Below are 15,762 nucleotides of genomic sequence, written 5' to 3' on the forward strand. Positions count from 1 at the left end.
CAGGAAAGGAAAGAAATGTGTCATAAACCTATTATACCTATTATAAACAAATCTTATGAAGAAATATATACATTTTCCTAACAATCTACTCTAGGTTCACATGTAAAACAGGACGGTCACAATACACACAAAACACTGGATGCACCTGTTGCTATCACTTCACATGTAGGAGACACAGTAAATTATTTCAAATGGAAATGTGAAAAAAGTCCCCCAGTTTAATCACACTTGTAACTACCACAGATGCTGTGCCACACTTCATAACTACCCATCTGTACACATAGTGCATGCACATTAAGTACACCACTGAGAAACACAAACACACACACACACACACACACACACACACACACACACACAAACCAATAACCCCACTATCACCAAAAAACCAAAGAAATACTGAACACACCGTGGACTAACAGCAACACTGAAAAACGGTTGGAATAGCCAGAAGAAAGGTGAGTAAGTATGGGCTCAAATACAGATCGATACATTTTAGGTTTGTAAAATAATGTTCAAAAATAATTCTAAAGCCTGTGTTTTGCTTTGAATGGCCCCCTAGTAACCCTTGGAAAATTAAGGGGGGGGGGCCCGGGGGGGCGGAGAAAACAAAAAATTTAAAAACTTATTTTTTTTCCCCTTTTTTCCCTTTTTATAAAAAAAAAAAAAAAAAAAAAAAAAATTAAAAAAATATTTTAAAAAAAAAAAAAATATATTTATTAAAAAATATTAATAATAATAAATTTTTTTTTTTTTAAAAAAAAAAAAAAAAAAAAAAAAAAAAAGTTGTATATGTTCCTTTGTAAAAGGAAAACTGAAAAACTTAATCGGTGTATGTATTGAAAAGTTATTTTGTTGTAGAAAAAGATTTGTGGATGTTTAAATAAAGTTTGTGGACAAATTATACCAACAGTGAGGTCACACAAAGATTTAAAGACAAAATAAAACTTCTGTCAACATTGAGTACAGATTCATAAGAAAACTGTGAAAATCAACGAAATTTAAGTCACATGTGAATCAGTCAGTACAAATTTTTGGCCCAGCTTTTGAAGAGTGTGACACAGATTTCTGCTATGAAAACTACAAATTGTTAATCTTTCTCATGCAGTTCACAGATTTACAAAATCACAGGCTTTGAAATTACTTCTGAACATTATTTCACAAGCTCCGAACATACTGACCCTTATTTGAGCCCATAGGGCAGTGGGATAAGTGGAAGAAGGGAATGGGGAGGAGGGTAGGGGGGAGGGGGGTTGGGGCGCTACCTTCAGAGAGAGAAGAGAGGAAGCAGCCACCCTGAACCCCAAAACAACTCCGCGGAGCCACGCCCAAGCCGTTTTTCTCCGAGTCCTCCCTAAAAACCACCTCCTGCAACACTGGAGAGACAAGAGTATAAAAGAAAAGACAGATTTTTCTTCCACCTCTTCACAGACAAAAACCAATGAGGTACTAGCCACGGCTCATGACACAAGCGCATACTTAGGCTCCAGCAGCCCATAAGCACCTTTGCCAAACACTCATCTCCTCGACATGCTGCCTGTCTGTGGGCTACGTTCATCTGGCCTCGGCCTCCTGAACATGCTTCAAGGCTATTCACGCCTGTAAGCCAGCAGCATGCACACTTTCCCATTACAGTGGGGGTTTTTTTTCTGCGTGTGTGTCTATAAGGGTTTAAGCTTAATTTTCAAGAAGTCATGGTTTAACATAACAAACAGTGTTTTCATAATGTAAAGTGCATTTTCTTTCATATTTGTCTGTATCTCCAAGAGTTATTTTGTGTGTTTGCGTACGTGCCGGCAGAATTTATTAGACTTACCAGGGTAATGGTGTATCCCGTTGGCGAAGACAGCCTCTGCAGGAGGCTGCCCATTTGCCTGGGGGGGCGGCATGCCAGTAAAACCATTTACACTAATGGGGGAGGGGATGCTGGTCACTGTGGGGGCGCTGATGCCTGGAGGAGTACTGCCACCTGCAGCCACAGGGCAGACGGGCAAAGACGGAGAGAAACAGTAAGCATTCCACTGTATTTTTTTCTCAGACATTATGGAGAAGTTTTGCTTTGAATGGCCACCTAGTAACTCCTGGAAATGTCAGAGGGGCCGGTCCAGTGGGCCAGTGAAGACACTAAATGTCAGGACTGATTTCTTGTCCCAGTATGGCCCTTAATGTGACACAACAGCCATTAGAGCTGAATCTTGGACATATTGTATAAGACTAATGCATACCTTGTTGATGATATCTTATGGGTATTAATTATATGTTTGTTTCAAATGTTTTCATGTTGCATCTAGAAAATATACAGTATTGATTTTTTGTGCAAATATGCCAATTTAAAATCCAGTGTACTTTGTTCCTTGCTACTGTATTTATTCACTGCAGCAAGAGAGAAACATACGGTTTTTATTCATGCCTGAGATTTAGAAACCATGGATTTTAATTGAGTGAGTAAAAAAACATTTTTCATTCTTCAAAGAGACATGTACAGTACATTATGTTGTGGGGGTATGTTGTAAATTTGAAGTGGTACAATATGTGCTATCAGATACACCAGTTAAACAGCTTTACCACTTTGTAGTTAATGGGTCTACCACATTTAATTTGAAATTCAAACTATTGTTTGAATGTGGGAGAAAATTAAATATTTGATTTATAATGATCTGCTCAAATTTAAAATGTAAAAGCACAACAACCCCGCTGGGGGCCATTCGTAAAATGTACTGATCCAGTGCATGCACTATTGCCCTCAGTAAGCTAGGCTATTGTTGTTCTCTTCACTAATGCAAAATGGAGAAAACTAGTGAGATGTGCTCAATGGATCATGACACCAAACTATTTGAGAAAAAATGTGAGGAAGCAGTTTGGACTTGATACCATAAATGGACAAATCATGGTTAAAAGTATGCAGCTACCTTACAGTAACGCCAGTTTGATACTGTCAGTGGGAATAATGTCAGTTCTACAGTGTAGTTTTGTGCGTTCCAATAAATCTGAACAAATTACTCTTTGCTTCAGTGAGGAAGGGTCAATAATCTACTGTATGTGTGCATAGATTCCATTTCCACAGCAGACGGAAATACCTATAAATCCAGTATTGTCCTTTAACCTTTGCTTATCCACCACTGTTACCTGACGTTGGGGTCAGCGGTGCTCCCGGGAGGCCATTGATGGTGGCCATGTGCTGCATCTGAGCAGCAGCAAAGGCCGCCATTGGACTGAGGTAGCCTCCCTGGCCTACAGACGCCATCAATGCCGCCTGCTGCTGCACCTGCACAGTGGAGGAGGGGACATATGAAGGGTCGAGAACAGTGTGGGTATAAATGGAAAATGAGGCACAGTATAGAAGCTTAAAACAGAGACTACTAGATAGAAATCAGGCATTGAATCTTATGAAAAGTGTTTTTTAAACCAATATTAACAAATTCTAGGGAAACAGGTTATTCCTAATTGGAGGGAGCTCATCTTTTTTGCTACTTCAGATTCAAATGTGAGCTAGGCTTGAGCACTCTGTTTAATCTGTGGTTCATTGAATAAATAACTGTGGATAAAAAAAGGCATTTTGCGGGGCGTGTCTTGCCTGAGCGTAGGCTCCGTAGGCTCCAAACTGCAGGGCCATGGGGTTGAAAATGCCCATCTGACCAGCCATCTGCTGCATACGGCGGATGGTGCGCTCCTTATCCGTGTCGGCGAACTTCACCACCAGACTGGATGAGGCACCCTGTGCACCCACCCATCCACCCACCCACACACACACAAGCGCGCCAGGCAGTACATGTTAGTGTGTATCGATAGACATATGACATAAGCTTGTATCTGCACTTGCACACATCCTCTCCTGCCAAGGCAATGGCCTCAGAGCCGTAGTTGGCTGCCTATGGCCTTGAAATAGTTGGATACATTTCCTTCTTGGGATTAATAAAATAGAACTTGACTAAACTTTAAGAAGGTAATTAAGTGCTATGTGACTCATCTCTCTATGTGACTCACCTCTCTCACATAAATCTACATGCTCACACACACAGTTAAGGTGTACTCACAGGCATTGTCTGGCTGCCGTGTAGTGCACTGATGGCTGCCTGAGCTTCAGCATGAGAGGAATATTTTACAAATGCACAGCCTAAAGAGAGAGAGAGAGAGAGAGAGAAAGAGAGAGAGAGAGAGAGAGAGAGAGAGAGAGAGGACAAAATGAGTACGGCGAAAAAGAGACAGTGAGAACAAAAGAGAAAAGTTTGCTGTAGAGTATATCATACACATATCACAGCAAAACATTGCCAGTAACAAGACAAAAAGTAAAAAGTTTCTTTTTTTTTTAACCCGGGATACATTTCCTACAGCATTACAGCAACAAACATTTAGTAAGCAAAGCCCTCTCTGCTGAGGAGGTTCGCATCAGTGTTGATCAACGCTCAATAAGCGGGCTAAACATGCCACTCTGACACCATTAACAACTTTGGGATCCTCTGATGGGGCTTAAAATGCCACAGCATTCTGGTGTCGCTTACTATTGACAAGTCCCGTTGATGAATTTGAATGATCAAGTTCCCAGTAATTATTGAGCTAAAGCCCACTTAGCCGAGTAAGCTGGCTGATGAGGCCTTGTTAATGGAGCTTCACGGAGGAATCAGAATGATCAAGCCCACTGTAATCATCAGGCTTAGTTATCATCGGGCCTCATTGATTGGCTGCTAAGCCCACTGATGAACTTCATGCAGTGAACTTGTGTAGCACTCTGACAACATTTTGAAAGGACATTTTTCTGGCGTGACATGAAGCCTGGTGGTTAATAAGAAGGTTGACTTGTTTTTTTTCCTTTATCAGAGCCATGTAGGTTGACTCATAAGGTTAATGGGGTTCATCTGTAAAGAATTTGTGGTTTATATCTCTCATTCCTGTGGGCAAAGCTTTCAAATGGCATTTACTGATGTTGAAATTTACAGAACATACAGTATTTTTATGTAACCACTCCTCTGATGATTGTGAAATAGCCCGCTTTGACATCACTCAACGCGGAGTGTTTAAGGAGTAACTTTGCAAAGTCACCAACTTTGAAAGGCCAAATCATTTCTGTGCAGTAGCCTGTGAAAAAGTCTGCTGGCTCAAAGTCATAAACAGCTATAAACTCACCTTTGCTGTTTCCGTCGGGACCTCTGAGGATGGTGCATTCCTCGATGCTGCCGAAGGACTCGAAAAGGCGCCGCACATCATCTTCTGACTGTTGCTTGTTGAGCATACCGACAAAGAGCTTTCTGTCTTCTAAAAGGAAAAGGAACAGGTCACAATCAGAGGATCAGAGACGCCTTTTGATAATCTACATAAAGACACGCTATGTTCACTGAAATAGCAACGTTTTTGCTCGTTCTTGCATGCAAAAAACATTTCTTGATGGCACAGACTGTATATTATCTAAGATGACATATGTTATCCACCCATTTATTCCTGTTACAAACTCATCTTTAGATATCAGTTGGGTTAGAATAGAGCTGGAGCTATCAGGTTGAAGCTATTTGCTTAACCACAAATTCTTATTGAGCATGATTATTCTCAAGAGTTCATGGTCATAAGTAGGTGCTCAGCCACATTTGGAAAACATCAGCAATTTATTAACAATAGAATAACAATTAAAATGTTCAAAACAAGTCACTGACAGATTCCAACAGAAATATTTTTAACTGTATTAACTTAAGTAACAAATTTCAGTGACACAAACATGTCTGTTGTACAAATTTGTCCAGGCACAGCATGTTTTTCCTGGTATATATTTTACTTTCAATAAGTTACAGAGCAGTTTTTGAAAATCTCCATTTATAATAATATCTCCCACCCATGTTTCCATTACAAACTTGTAGTGGAAGATGAACTCATGATCATAGGGATAAAAACCCTTTTTCTGTGCAGTCTGTCCTATGGGAACACAGTTGGCGGCGTGCCCTGAGCACGAACTCTGTTCACAGATGCAACACAATGCTTCTTCACTCCATATTTAGTACTGCTTGCTCGACCTATGTCTGCGGTAAATGTGTGTTTATAACCACGTGCCTAATCCCTCTGTGACAAAAAATATTGTTACTGGCTAATATTTCACTTAGAGTCAGACTGAGCTTCCAACCAGTTTGGTTTACAGTAGTAGCTCAAAAGTTTAGATAAGAGGCTAATATGATACCCCACTCTTCATGAGAGAGCAGTAAGTGAATGCTGTGGTTATCCAGTGATTCCATCTGTAGCATCTTACTCTGTACCATCTCAACTGCTTGCCTGTAATAATGTCTTGCCAAAACCTGGCAGTGTAAAGCAGTCGTCTTTCTGTTTCAGGCACCTCTTTACTGTCGTAAGTAGGAGTTTGTTTTGTGTTAAACTGTACACAGGAACTTATTTATTTATGGAAGACAGTCACACTCATAGTTTTAACACTACACCAATCTTTCTGCACAATATCACGTTTTGCATTTCTCCCTTTTTCTTCCCTATTTATTTAGCTACATGGCTCCTCTGATACATATGGATAAAAGGAAGTGGCTGGCAACACGCCAACCACTTCATTTTTTCCATCAGCAACAAAACTTATTTGTGGACACTTGGGGAGTTTATGCCTGACCAGCTAGAGGGACTCACTAATGCATCAACAAGGTCATGATCCCTCACTGGATTCACACCCTCATCTGTGATGATTGGTGCCTTGTCCCCAGAGCACAATATACACAGCTTGAGCTCTCTGGATTTGAGAGTTCACAACATGTTGTAGTAGAGGGGTAGTGATACTATGATATGTCTGAACACAGCACCTACACACAGGTATTAAACAAGGCAGATGCATTTGTGTGCTGTCCTCGCTTAGGACATGATTATAAGTTTATGAAATCTAAGTTAAGTTCATTCCAGGGGGCTCTGTTTACATGTAACAACACCTTTGGTTGTTGTTGTTATCTTTATTAAATATGCATCACAGACAGGATGTCACTTCATGTTGCATAATAATGAAGCAGCAAGTTAAATAGTGAAACCAATAAATTAGATAAAAATAAATATAAGTAATATGCATAAGTCAAAGGTTATGTTGAATCCAGCAGACAACTACATGAATGTGGGGTTGAATGGGAGGCTAGCCAGTGATTACACTCAAAGCTGTGCAGGCATTTCTCCCAACATGGCAAATGGACAGCAATAATAACCACTTTCAAAATAAAATGTCCACTTTACATCCGATGAAACATTAGGAAAGTAATTGTTCATATTATCAAGTCACAAAGCACCAATTTAATACTTTTGTAGGCCTATTTCTCATTTATGAGCACATAGCATAGCAACCAGTCTTTTGCACATAGCAACTGCTGTCCTCTTCTATCTTGAACTTTAAATTGGCATTTCAGAACATTTAATGAAAAGTCTCTGTGGACCAAAAGCAACACATAACCTAAATCAAATATTTTTTTTTCAAAATTTTCTACAAACAAACTTTTACGATGTCAAAAAGAATTGCAGGACCATATAATCAGATACAAATTCAACATGGGTATGGGTTTTGATGAGATATAGCTAGACTGAGGTCCAGCATCAGTTTGTTATTCACCATGACAGCATGATTGAGTCACTGAATAAGTGTTCGAGGAAAATTGTGAGGCAGACGGTGAAAGTGCGTTAGTGCACAACGGTAACAGATGTGTTGGTGTGCAAGGCAGTCTGTTTTTACGTTACCCAGAATCAGAGCTTTGTGGAAATGGATGTATATGTTGGGAAATTAATGAGCCTCAGTGCAATTGCCTCTGAATGTGCACTGCAAATAAATGTGTGTGTAGGTATGGTTACCTGTGTGTGTGTGTGTGTGTGTGTGTGTGTGTGTGTGTGTGTGTGTGTGTGTGTGTGTGTGTATGTATGTGTGTGTGTGTGTGTGTGTGTGTGTGCGCATGCATGCGTGCTTAGGGTCCATTCCCCGCTGCCTGAGCCTGACAGGGTGTCCTTGCCGAGTCAACAAGACTAATCTGCGCTCTGGCCTTGCACTGGGGGGTAGGGGGGTGTTTACAAGAGTGGAGCGCACATCACGAGTGGAGGACACACACATATGCACATACACAAATCTTGGTGTTTGGCCCCCCACCTTCCCTCGCACACATATACATCCACGGTACACACCTCATTGGTGGACAAAGCCGTTCCCCAGGGAAGACACCAATAAACATTACATCTTTCTTTGGGAAAGGACACACACTCACACACATGCACGTACACTCATATTCAGCTAGAGAGCAAATCAATATACACCAGTGTCAACAACGATGTAAAGCTCTCTCTCTCTCTCTCTCTTTCTCACACACACGCACACAGACAGTCTATGACAGTGACTCCCCGATTTCCCTCTACTGTAATATCGAGTAGGCAGGAGTAATATATCATAAAAAAGTATTATGTAATTTCATTATTTATTTTTGTTGCACAACAGTAATATTCCTTTTTAGTTTTTTAAATATATGTAGCCTATCTGTATATATATATATATATATATATATTTTCATTTTTGCTGCTTTATACTTCTACTCCATTTCATTTATAGTATCAGACACATATAGTTATTATTTACTGTTAAGATTAAGATTTTATTAAGAAAACACACAATAAGCTTCTGATATACAATGCATTGCTCAGGGAAACCAACAGCAACCAACCATTTTGGCTTGTGACTGCTTATTTAAAAAAAATAGTCTAGTTGGGGCACTTTGTCATGTTTCAGATGCCTACAAGTTGTTAGGCGTTCCAACAAAGAGTGATTTTCTGTCTGAACTTCTGAGATGGTTTTATTTAAGTAACTGTTCGAGGCCCAAAGGGTCAATTATCCATTATTTCACAAAGATTAGAGTCCACAATAAAAATAATCGGTGTACCAGAACATTGTTTTTTTCTTCTTTCCTACCCCATTAATCATCTCACAACCACCCAGATTTATTTTGTGACCCAAAGGAGGGGGCTTTACCCTTAAGTTGGGAACCACTGGACTAAACTACCTAACTTTATATGACAGTTTTAAGAGGACCCCCAACTCCACAGCAGTAATATGCTGCTTACACTGATAATGTAATATATAATAATACTGTATATCAGTCAGGGGACATTTTTCTGAAAATGAGTGCTTTGCTTTTGATACTTTATGTGCATTTTTCTCATATTACTTTGACATTCACGTTAGTAGGTATTAATAAGTAGTAATAATTAAGTATTAGTTTTAAATGCAAGATTTTGATCTGTAATAGCATTTTTTTTACAGCATTGTACTGGTACTTTTCCCTAAAGAAAGAATCTGCTTTTTCTGCCATTGAGACTGAAAATGTAACACCCTGACACAGTATGTACGTAGCTTTGCATTCATGCCTGAGAAAACGTCTGAGGGATATAGAAGAAAAAACAAAAGGCACAGCAATAATCTTGGAAAAATAGAATTGTTGAGAATAGATGAGGGGAATGGTAGCGGGCAGAGGACATCCATACAGAGAAAGACAGACACGAATAACAGAGAGAGCGCTATAGATGTCCTGCATTGCCCTCACTTTGCTTCCTCACGCTTGGCGCTTGCCTCTGTTCCCTCCTGCTCCATCAATCATACTCAGAGCACCACCAAACTAAATAGAAGAGGATGTCGCACAATCTCTCTTCCTTTCCTTAAAGTTTTTTTTTCTTTACAGGCTAACACCTCTCTCTCAGTCCTTATGCTTCTCTCTGCTTATCAACCTTCAACTCCTTGCATGCTCTATTTCCTCTTTTTTTTCCCTTCTCTCTTTCCCTTTTTCTTGTGGCTTAAGAATCGCTCTGGTGCCAATTATATTAACAACTGCAAAGTTTGAAAGACTCCAGCCAAAAACGGTCAAACTGCATCAATCTTCTCTTGTACAGTCCATTGATTGATGTCAGGAGCAGGTCACTACATGTCTAGACATAGAAAATGCGCTTACAGCTGTCTTAGCTGTCAATACAGTGTGACACACACAAAATACCAGACTAGACATCCACTTTCATTTACACAGATCTGTCATTTGAATCTGGGGTTCATTTGGCTGATACAAACTTGTGACACGAGTCAAATAGGATTTGCTTTGTTGCAGACAGCGTTATTAAAGGTGTTTGACAAAAAGAAGTGACCTGTTTCCCCCTCAAGCAAGACATGCATGTTTCTGTGTAGGTACGCGCATGTACATGCATCAGTACATATGATGAAACTCCAAGAAAGGAGGCTGGAGGCCGCGGTAGCCAGGAAGAGCACTGTTTACATAATGTGTTCTGAATACTGCAGGGTCCGGCCAGGCCGCGCTGTCAGCCTGCGTCGAGGAACAGGGCATCGACTAATGGGACAGATAATGGTGAGGCTGATACGTGCAGGCAGCATGTTTGTAGGGCTAGAACAAAAGAAGGAAGGTAGCAAAGAAGGGGGAAGGAAAAGAAAGAAGGAAGGGCATACAGTACCTCCTCGACTCTCACTGTCTGCTGGCTTCACCTGGATTGGTCTGTTCATCTGTGACAGAGAGAGAAAGAGAGGACAAATAATAGGAAAAGAAGAAAGAAAAAAAGAAGAAAACAAGAGAGAAAGAAGCCAGTAAGCATCATGTACTCATGTAATAACACATGCTTTTACCCCTCCCACACCCCCCTAAAAAACTTTTTTAGAATCACTCAGCCAAATTGCGGGTAAAGTGTATTGAAAATCTCCAAAGCTGTAGCACTTATAGCCATTGGGGGAATAGCTGGTTGGGAATATGGGTTGGAAATATTATTTGATCTGAGATGAAAGGAGAGAGAAGGGTTGGAAAGGAGGATAAGCAGAGGGATGAAGGGAACGACAGAAAGGGGGATAGAGGGAGGATGGTGGAGAGGTAACTCTGGGTCAGCAGAGCTACTGTGACTGTGTATCCTCTCTGTGGGTGCTTCTGGACGCTTGTGTGCTATCATGATTCGGTCTGTGGACTTTGTGTAGTCAGATGTACTGGTGGATGTGTACACACACACACACACACACACACACACACACACACACACACAAAGCAACCCCCCCCCACACACACACACAGTATAGACATAGCACGTATGGGTTTTCAAACTCCTAAGCCTCACTACAAAATGTTCTTGCACAATTTTCTCTTAGCTTCACACACAAGCTTGTACATACAAGTGCACACACACGCACACACACACACACACACACACACACACACACACACACACACACACACACACTCTGTCCCCCTGTGAGACCTTTCCACAGTGTGTCCACAGAGGCCCTCCTTTCATTTCACTTCTGCCTGTCAAACCTTCCCTCTCCGCCTCGCCACCCTGCTAAACGCTCGCCGCCAATCAATTTTTAATAATGCCAATCGCCACGCTGCCAGGAGGAATGGAAGGAAGGAGGAGGGAGGGGAGGAGAGGAGAGAAGAGGAGAGGAAAGAAGAGGAAAGGAGAGGATAAAGCTGAGGATGAAAGGGGAAAAGGGAAAGGTCAAGGTTCTGTGCAGCATCAGTGTTTTGCTAAATGTCATTAAATTTTTTCTTTTGAGTTTGCTGATACAGTCATCTTAATGAATCTTGGGGCTTTCAGATGATTCACCAAAGGCAAAACCTTTGAGCATGAGGACACAATGTCACGATGCAAACACAATTAATGCTCGGACCTTCAGCCTTTTCTGGCACTTTCCTGCTGCTAATATTAAATCACATCATTCTCTACAACACTTATTTAAAATGGAGTTACCCATTCCTTCCTCTCCCTCGTCTCCTCCCCCTCTTTGACAGCCAAGAGAACCCTACTAATGTTTTTAATGTGCTGTGATGCATTATTTATCAGACTGGCTGTTGATATGGAAAAAGAACGAGAGGGGATAAAAGAATTGGGGAATGGAAAAGGGGAGTTAAAAATTAGTTAAAAAACAGTGCTGGATAGGAAAGAGAGATTTCAGGAGGGTTGAAACCAAACAGGGCGAGAGAGAAGAGAAACTAATTGAAAACAGTAAAAAGCAGGGTGTTGGAGAAGAGAGATATATAGTGATAAAAAAAAATAGTGGGGAGAAAGAGGAAGGGGGAAGGAATGAGGAAAAGAGGACCTAGGGGGAGATGAGGACATAGATCAGAGTGTGGGACAAGGTCAGCCCAGTGCTCCCAAGGGACCTATAAGCCTGCATACATATGAGCGTTTTTACCGTGACCCATACAAATGGTCTGGCCTCAATCTGACCTAATTGTGTTCCACCTCCACTGGTTTTATATGCAAGCGCCGGTCTTAACCTGCATGGTATATGATGGCACTGACCCTCTGAGGTTATGTTTAATTGTCTTGTTCTTAATTTCACTCTACACCAGGATTTTAGGGACCTGGAATTAATTGGCTTAACTTTATATTTTACTTTGAAAAAAAGAAAAAAGGAACCTCCCCAGAGTTGTTAATACTTTCTTTGGATTCTCCCCTTGACTGCAACACACTCCCCCATAAAATAATGTAACAGTATTGACGTTGTCCTCTGTTGAAAAAAACACACCTTTATAATCCATGGCCACATCATCTTTTTGATGTAACAATTTTTTATAAAAAAAAATCTTACTAGCAAGGCTGAGAGATAAATATGGGATAAGAAAAACATAAAAGACCCCTCCCCCGTTCTCCCCCCAAAATAAAATCTAAGCTGTCTTTCCACTTTTCTGACACCCACCCCTAATCATTTTCATACTGTCACTTATCGTAACATTTATTTTAGTTATGTGGTAAAACTTATTAATTTTTTATCATCTACAATCCCACAAACTATCTTCACAGATTAATCAATGACTCTCTTCATTTGTCATAGTTGAGCAGCAACACGCAGAATGTCCGCTCATAAATTTTTAGATACAATTCAAAAATAATGTTAAGTGGTTAAACCATTATTTTCTTTTGTTGCTGAAAGCTGAGTGGTGTTTCATGGGCTCTCTATCAGTGGTTTCCATTATCCCGGGCCCATAAACTGCTTCAAGGTCAGTTTTATCATCCTGCTCATAATAGGGTGAGTTAGCACCAGCCCACTGGACAACCGATCCCAAAACAGTTGTTAAAACCAGACGCTGACTAGCAAGGATAGCTCCCCTCGGATGTCTGTGGTGGTGTAAGCCAAAGCCAGATGGCATCATTGAGCAGCAGAAGCAATACAGTGCACACACTATACAACAAGCTCTCTTTAGCCTAATGCCAGTATGAGTAGAAAATCTACATTTACACAAAAAGGCGCTGCAGACAAACATACATATATGAACACATGTACACACACAAACAGGCACAAGTCTGTATAGGCTTACATGACTAGACATGCATGCCTTTACACACGAGCCTGGATCATACACGACCATGAAAAATTACTACTAGGCCGATGCATCCAAGTGTGCATGGAAACGTAAAACAGGATACAAATAGGCCACACACACACACACACACACACACACACACACACAATAGATATGTAAATGTGTCCTTGTGAGTCAACATGTGCTGTAAATTGGCTCATCTCTCAGCACGCACACCTAATACCTCGCATGTTGCATGTGTTTGCCCCTCATACTGTTAATGTGGCCGCCTACTTATCCACGCACATGCCTTTAAAAACACAAGGGAGTGCACAGACACACTCACACACCTACACACACACACACACACACACACACACACACACACACACACACACAGGCAGACAGACACACACATATCTACACACACACACACACACACACACACACACACACACACAGGCTAAGCTCTATTGTTGCTGAAAGTCCACCTCAGCAGCCTTGTGTTAGAGTGGCCTTGGTGTACCACATGATCGACAGCTCAAAAAGAACTGCTGCTACACAAATGCACAGGCACACACACGCGCACACACACACACACACACACACGTTCTTGCTACACTCCTCTGTTGATTATGTAACTCAATGACAGCGCTCTGCCTCAGTGCTGCCATAGATTCCCTGCTAACTAGAAGCTGAGGGAATACATGGTCTGCATGCAGTCTGTGCTGTACCAAACTGGTGAGTCATTCTTCTGAATCAGTCTAGTACGGCCTGAATCTCTAGCGAAGCCCACAAGATTAGCTCAAAACAGTGTGGGACTATACTTTGCTATATTGGATTCTACCTTGAAATGGGGCAAAATTGAAGTCCTTGATCGGAGTTTTGCTGCTTACTGTATTGATTTCACTGCGTGCAAACAACAGAAATGAAGTTACAAAAACACTGTTAGGATGACAACTCTATGGGATTTCTATCCTCTGAATTTCTGTATAGTACCTTGTTATGTCAAATATGCTTCAAATACAGTTTATTACAAGTTGTAGACAGTGTGAGTGCCAGCATCCAAAAGCACAAGAACTAATGCATGCACACACAGTCTGCAGTCACTCACACTCCCATCATTGTCTGTGAAAAAGAATATTGAAAGTATGCTTTACGAAACTCGGGAGAGGAGGTAGGATTTTCTCATTTTCACCCTCGTCTAGCAGATGTGTTTTTGCGAGAGAGAGTGGAGCAGTGCAGGCCAGGTCATTTCATTATCACAGTGAGAAAGCACTCCATGAAACTCTCCCAGGGAAGTAAGGAAGGCTGCCTTCATAATATTCCTCTTCTACTATTGTCAAAACTTGCTCTATTTTACATTCTGCAGCTGGAGGCCCGTTTTTCTTTTACGTTTCAAATCACTTTCATTTTGTCTCCATCCCATTTGAATGTCGATGTGTTTGGGTTTCTTTGTGCTTTCTGTTCATACATATATTTACTGATTCTGAAGTGTATTGTATATGAAAGAAAGTATCTGAAAGGGAGCAGTTCCAGATGTTGAGATTCTCTGCAGGAGCAATACCACAGGGTATAAGTGTAACCAAATGCTGGTACTGTCAAATGAACCACTGGCACCCGACCTGAACCTGCTTTCCAAAGTATCTCAGCGTGCACAACACTCATCTTGTGATGGAAACATGCCAATGGAAACATTAGCTGAATAAATATGGTTATAATCCTGAGATGCTCTTTGGAAACTGGGCCCTTGTATGCAGGGAAAAAAAAACTCAGTGGCAAGATCATTTTAAAACTAGAAACATTTAGCAGGTATGTACTAGATTTCACCAGTGGTCACAAAGAGGACAAGCTATTTTAAAAGTATTGATTTTACATTTATTCACAGAAGCATTACACTCCCATGGAATACCCCCCACATTTCCATCAAAGCTCCTACAGTAAAATCTTCATTTTATTGACTTTTGCAACCTCTTGAGCCACAGAAGTATTTTACAACATCTGTAGCTCACACCCTCCACCACCATTACCACCGCAGACTGCAGAGAGAAGTGCCGTAATTTGACTAATGGAACTGGAATAAGCTTCGGTGAGGAGGAAAGTTATTTTTCCCATGGCACAAAGATGTGTTCATCAGCAGCGAAATTCAGGTCAGTCAGTCAAATAGGATCGCCTCACCTCATACTGAGTGATCCTCTTTGCAAGTGCACAGGCTAATCTTGGTAACAAATGTTTTCGGCAGACAGAGCTAGAGAACCAGTTGTGTGAACTTACTAAATTTACCCAATGCTAACAACATGCTTCAGTGAGGCTGAATAGGACATGAAGTGTAGTTAAAAATATATATCTTTAACTAAACAGTTCTTAATGTGTGCATGGGTAATAAGTATGTTTTACTCCTGAATATTTTAGTGACAACTAAATTAACTTTGTGGAGCAGGTTTTTTTGGTCTAAGAGGTCTAAGATAGAGTTACAAAAGCCTGCATTAAC

General features: G+C 40.9%; 1 protein-coding gene across 9 annotated transcripts in view; it reads right to left on the reverse strand.

The window, feature by feature from the left end:
* The window catches only part of celf4 (CUGBP, Elav-like family member 4), an 83,988-nt gene that overhangs the window by 6,174 nt on the left and 62,052 nt on the right, over nt 1-15,762 (reverse strand). For 3 of the 9 annotated variants that reach the window (XM_051416054.1, XM_051416056.1, XM_051416052.1), the window contains exons 3-8: nt 10,438-10,486; nt 5,122-5,250; nt 4,035-4,114; nt 3,575-3,715; nt 3,127-3,265; nt 1,817-1,969 (exon numbers count right to left, since the gene is read on the reverse strand). In XM_051416054.1, coding sequence (XP_051272014.1) covers nt 1,817-1,969; nt 3,127-3,265; nt 3,575-3,715; nt 4,035-4,114; nt 5,122-5,250; nt 10,438-10,486 — 691 coding nt within the window. Of the gene's footprint in view, nt 1-1,265; nt 1,377-1,816; nt 1,970-3,126; nt 3,266-3,574; nt 3,737-4,031; nt 4,115-5,121; nt 5,251-10,437; nt 10,487-15,762 lie in introns of all 9 variants that reach the window. The other 6 variants (XM_051416050.1, XM_051416049.1, XM_051416055.1 and 3 more) reach the window with 4 other exon arrangements.

This window comes from Dicentrarchus labrax, unplaced genomic scaffold (genome assembly GCF_905237075.1).
Source record: "Dicentrarchus labrax unplaced genomic scaffold, dlabrax2021, whole genome shotgun sequence".
NCBI lineage: Eukaryota > Metazoa > Chordata > Actinopteri > Moronidae > Dicentrarchus > Dicentrarchus labrax.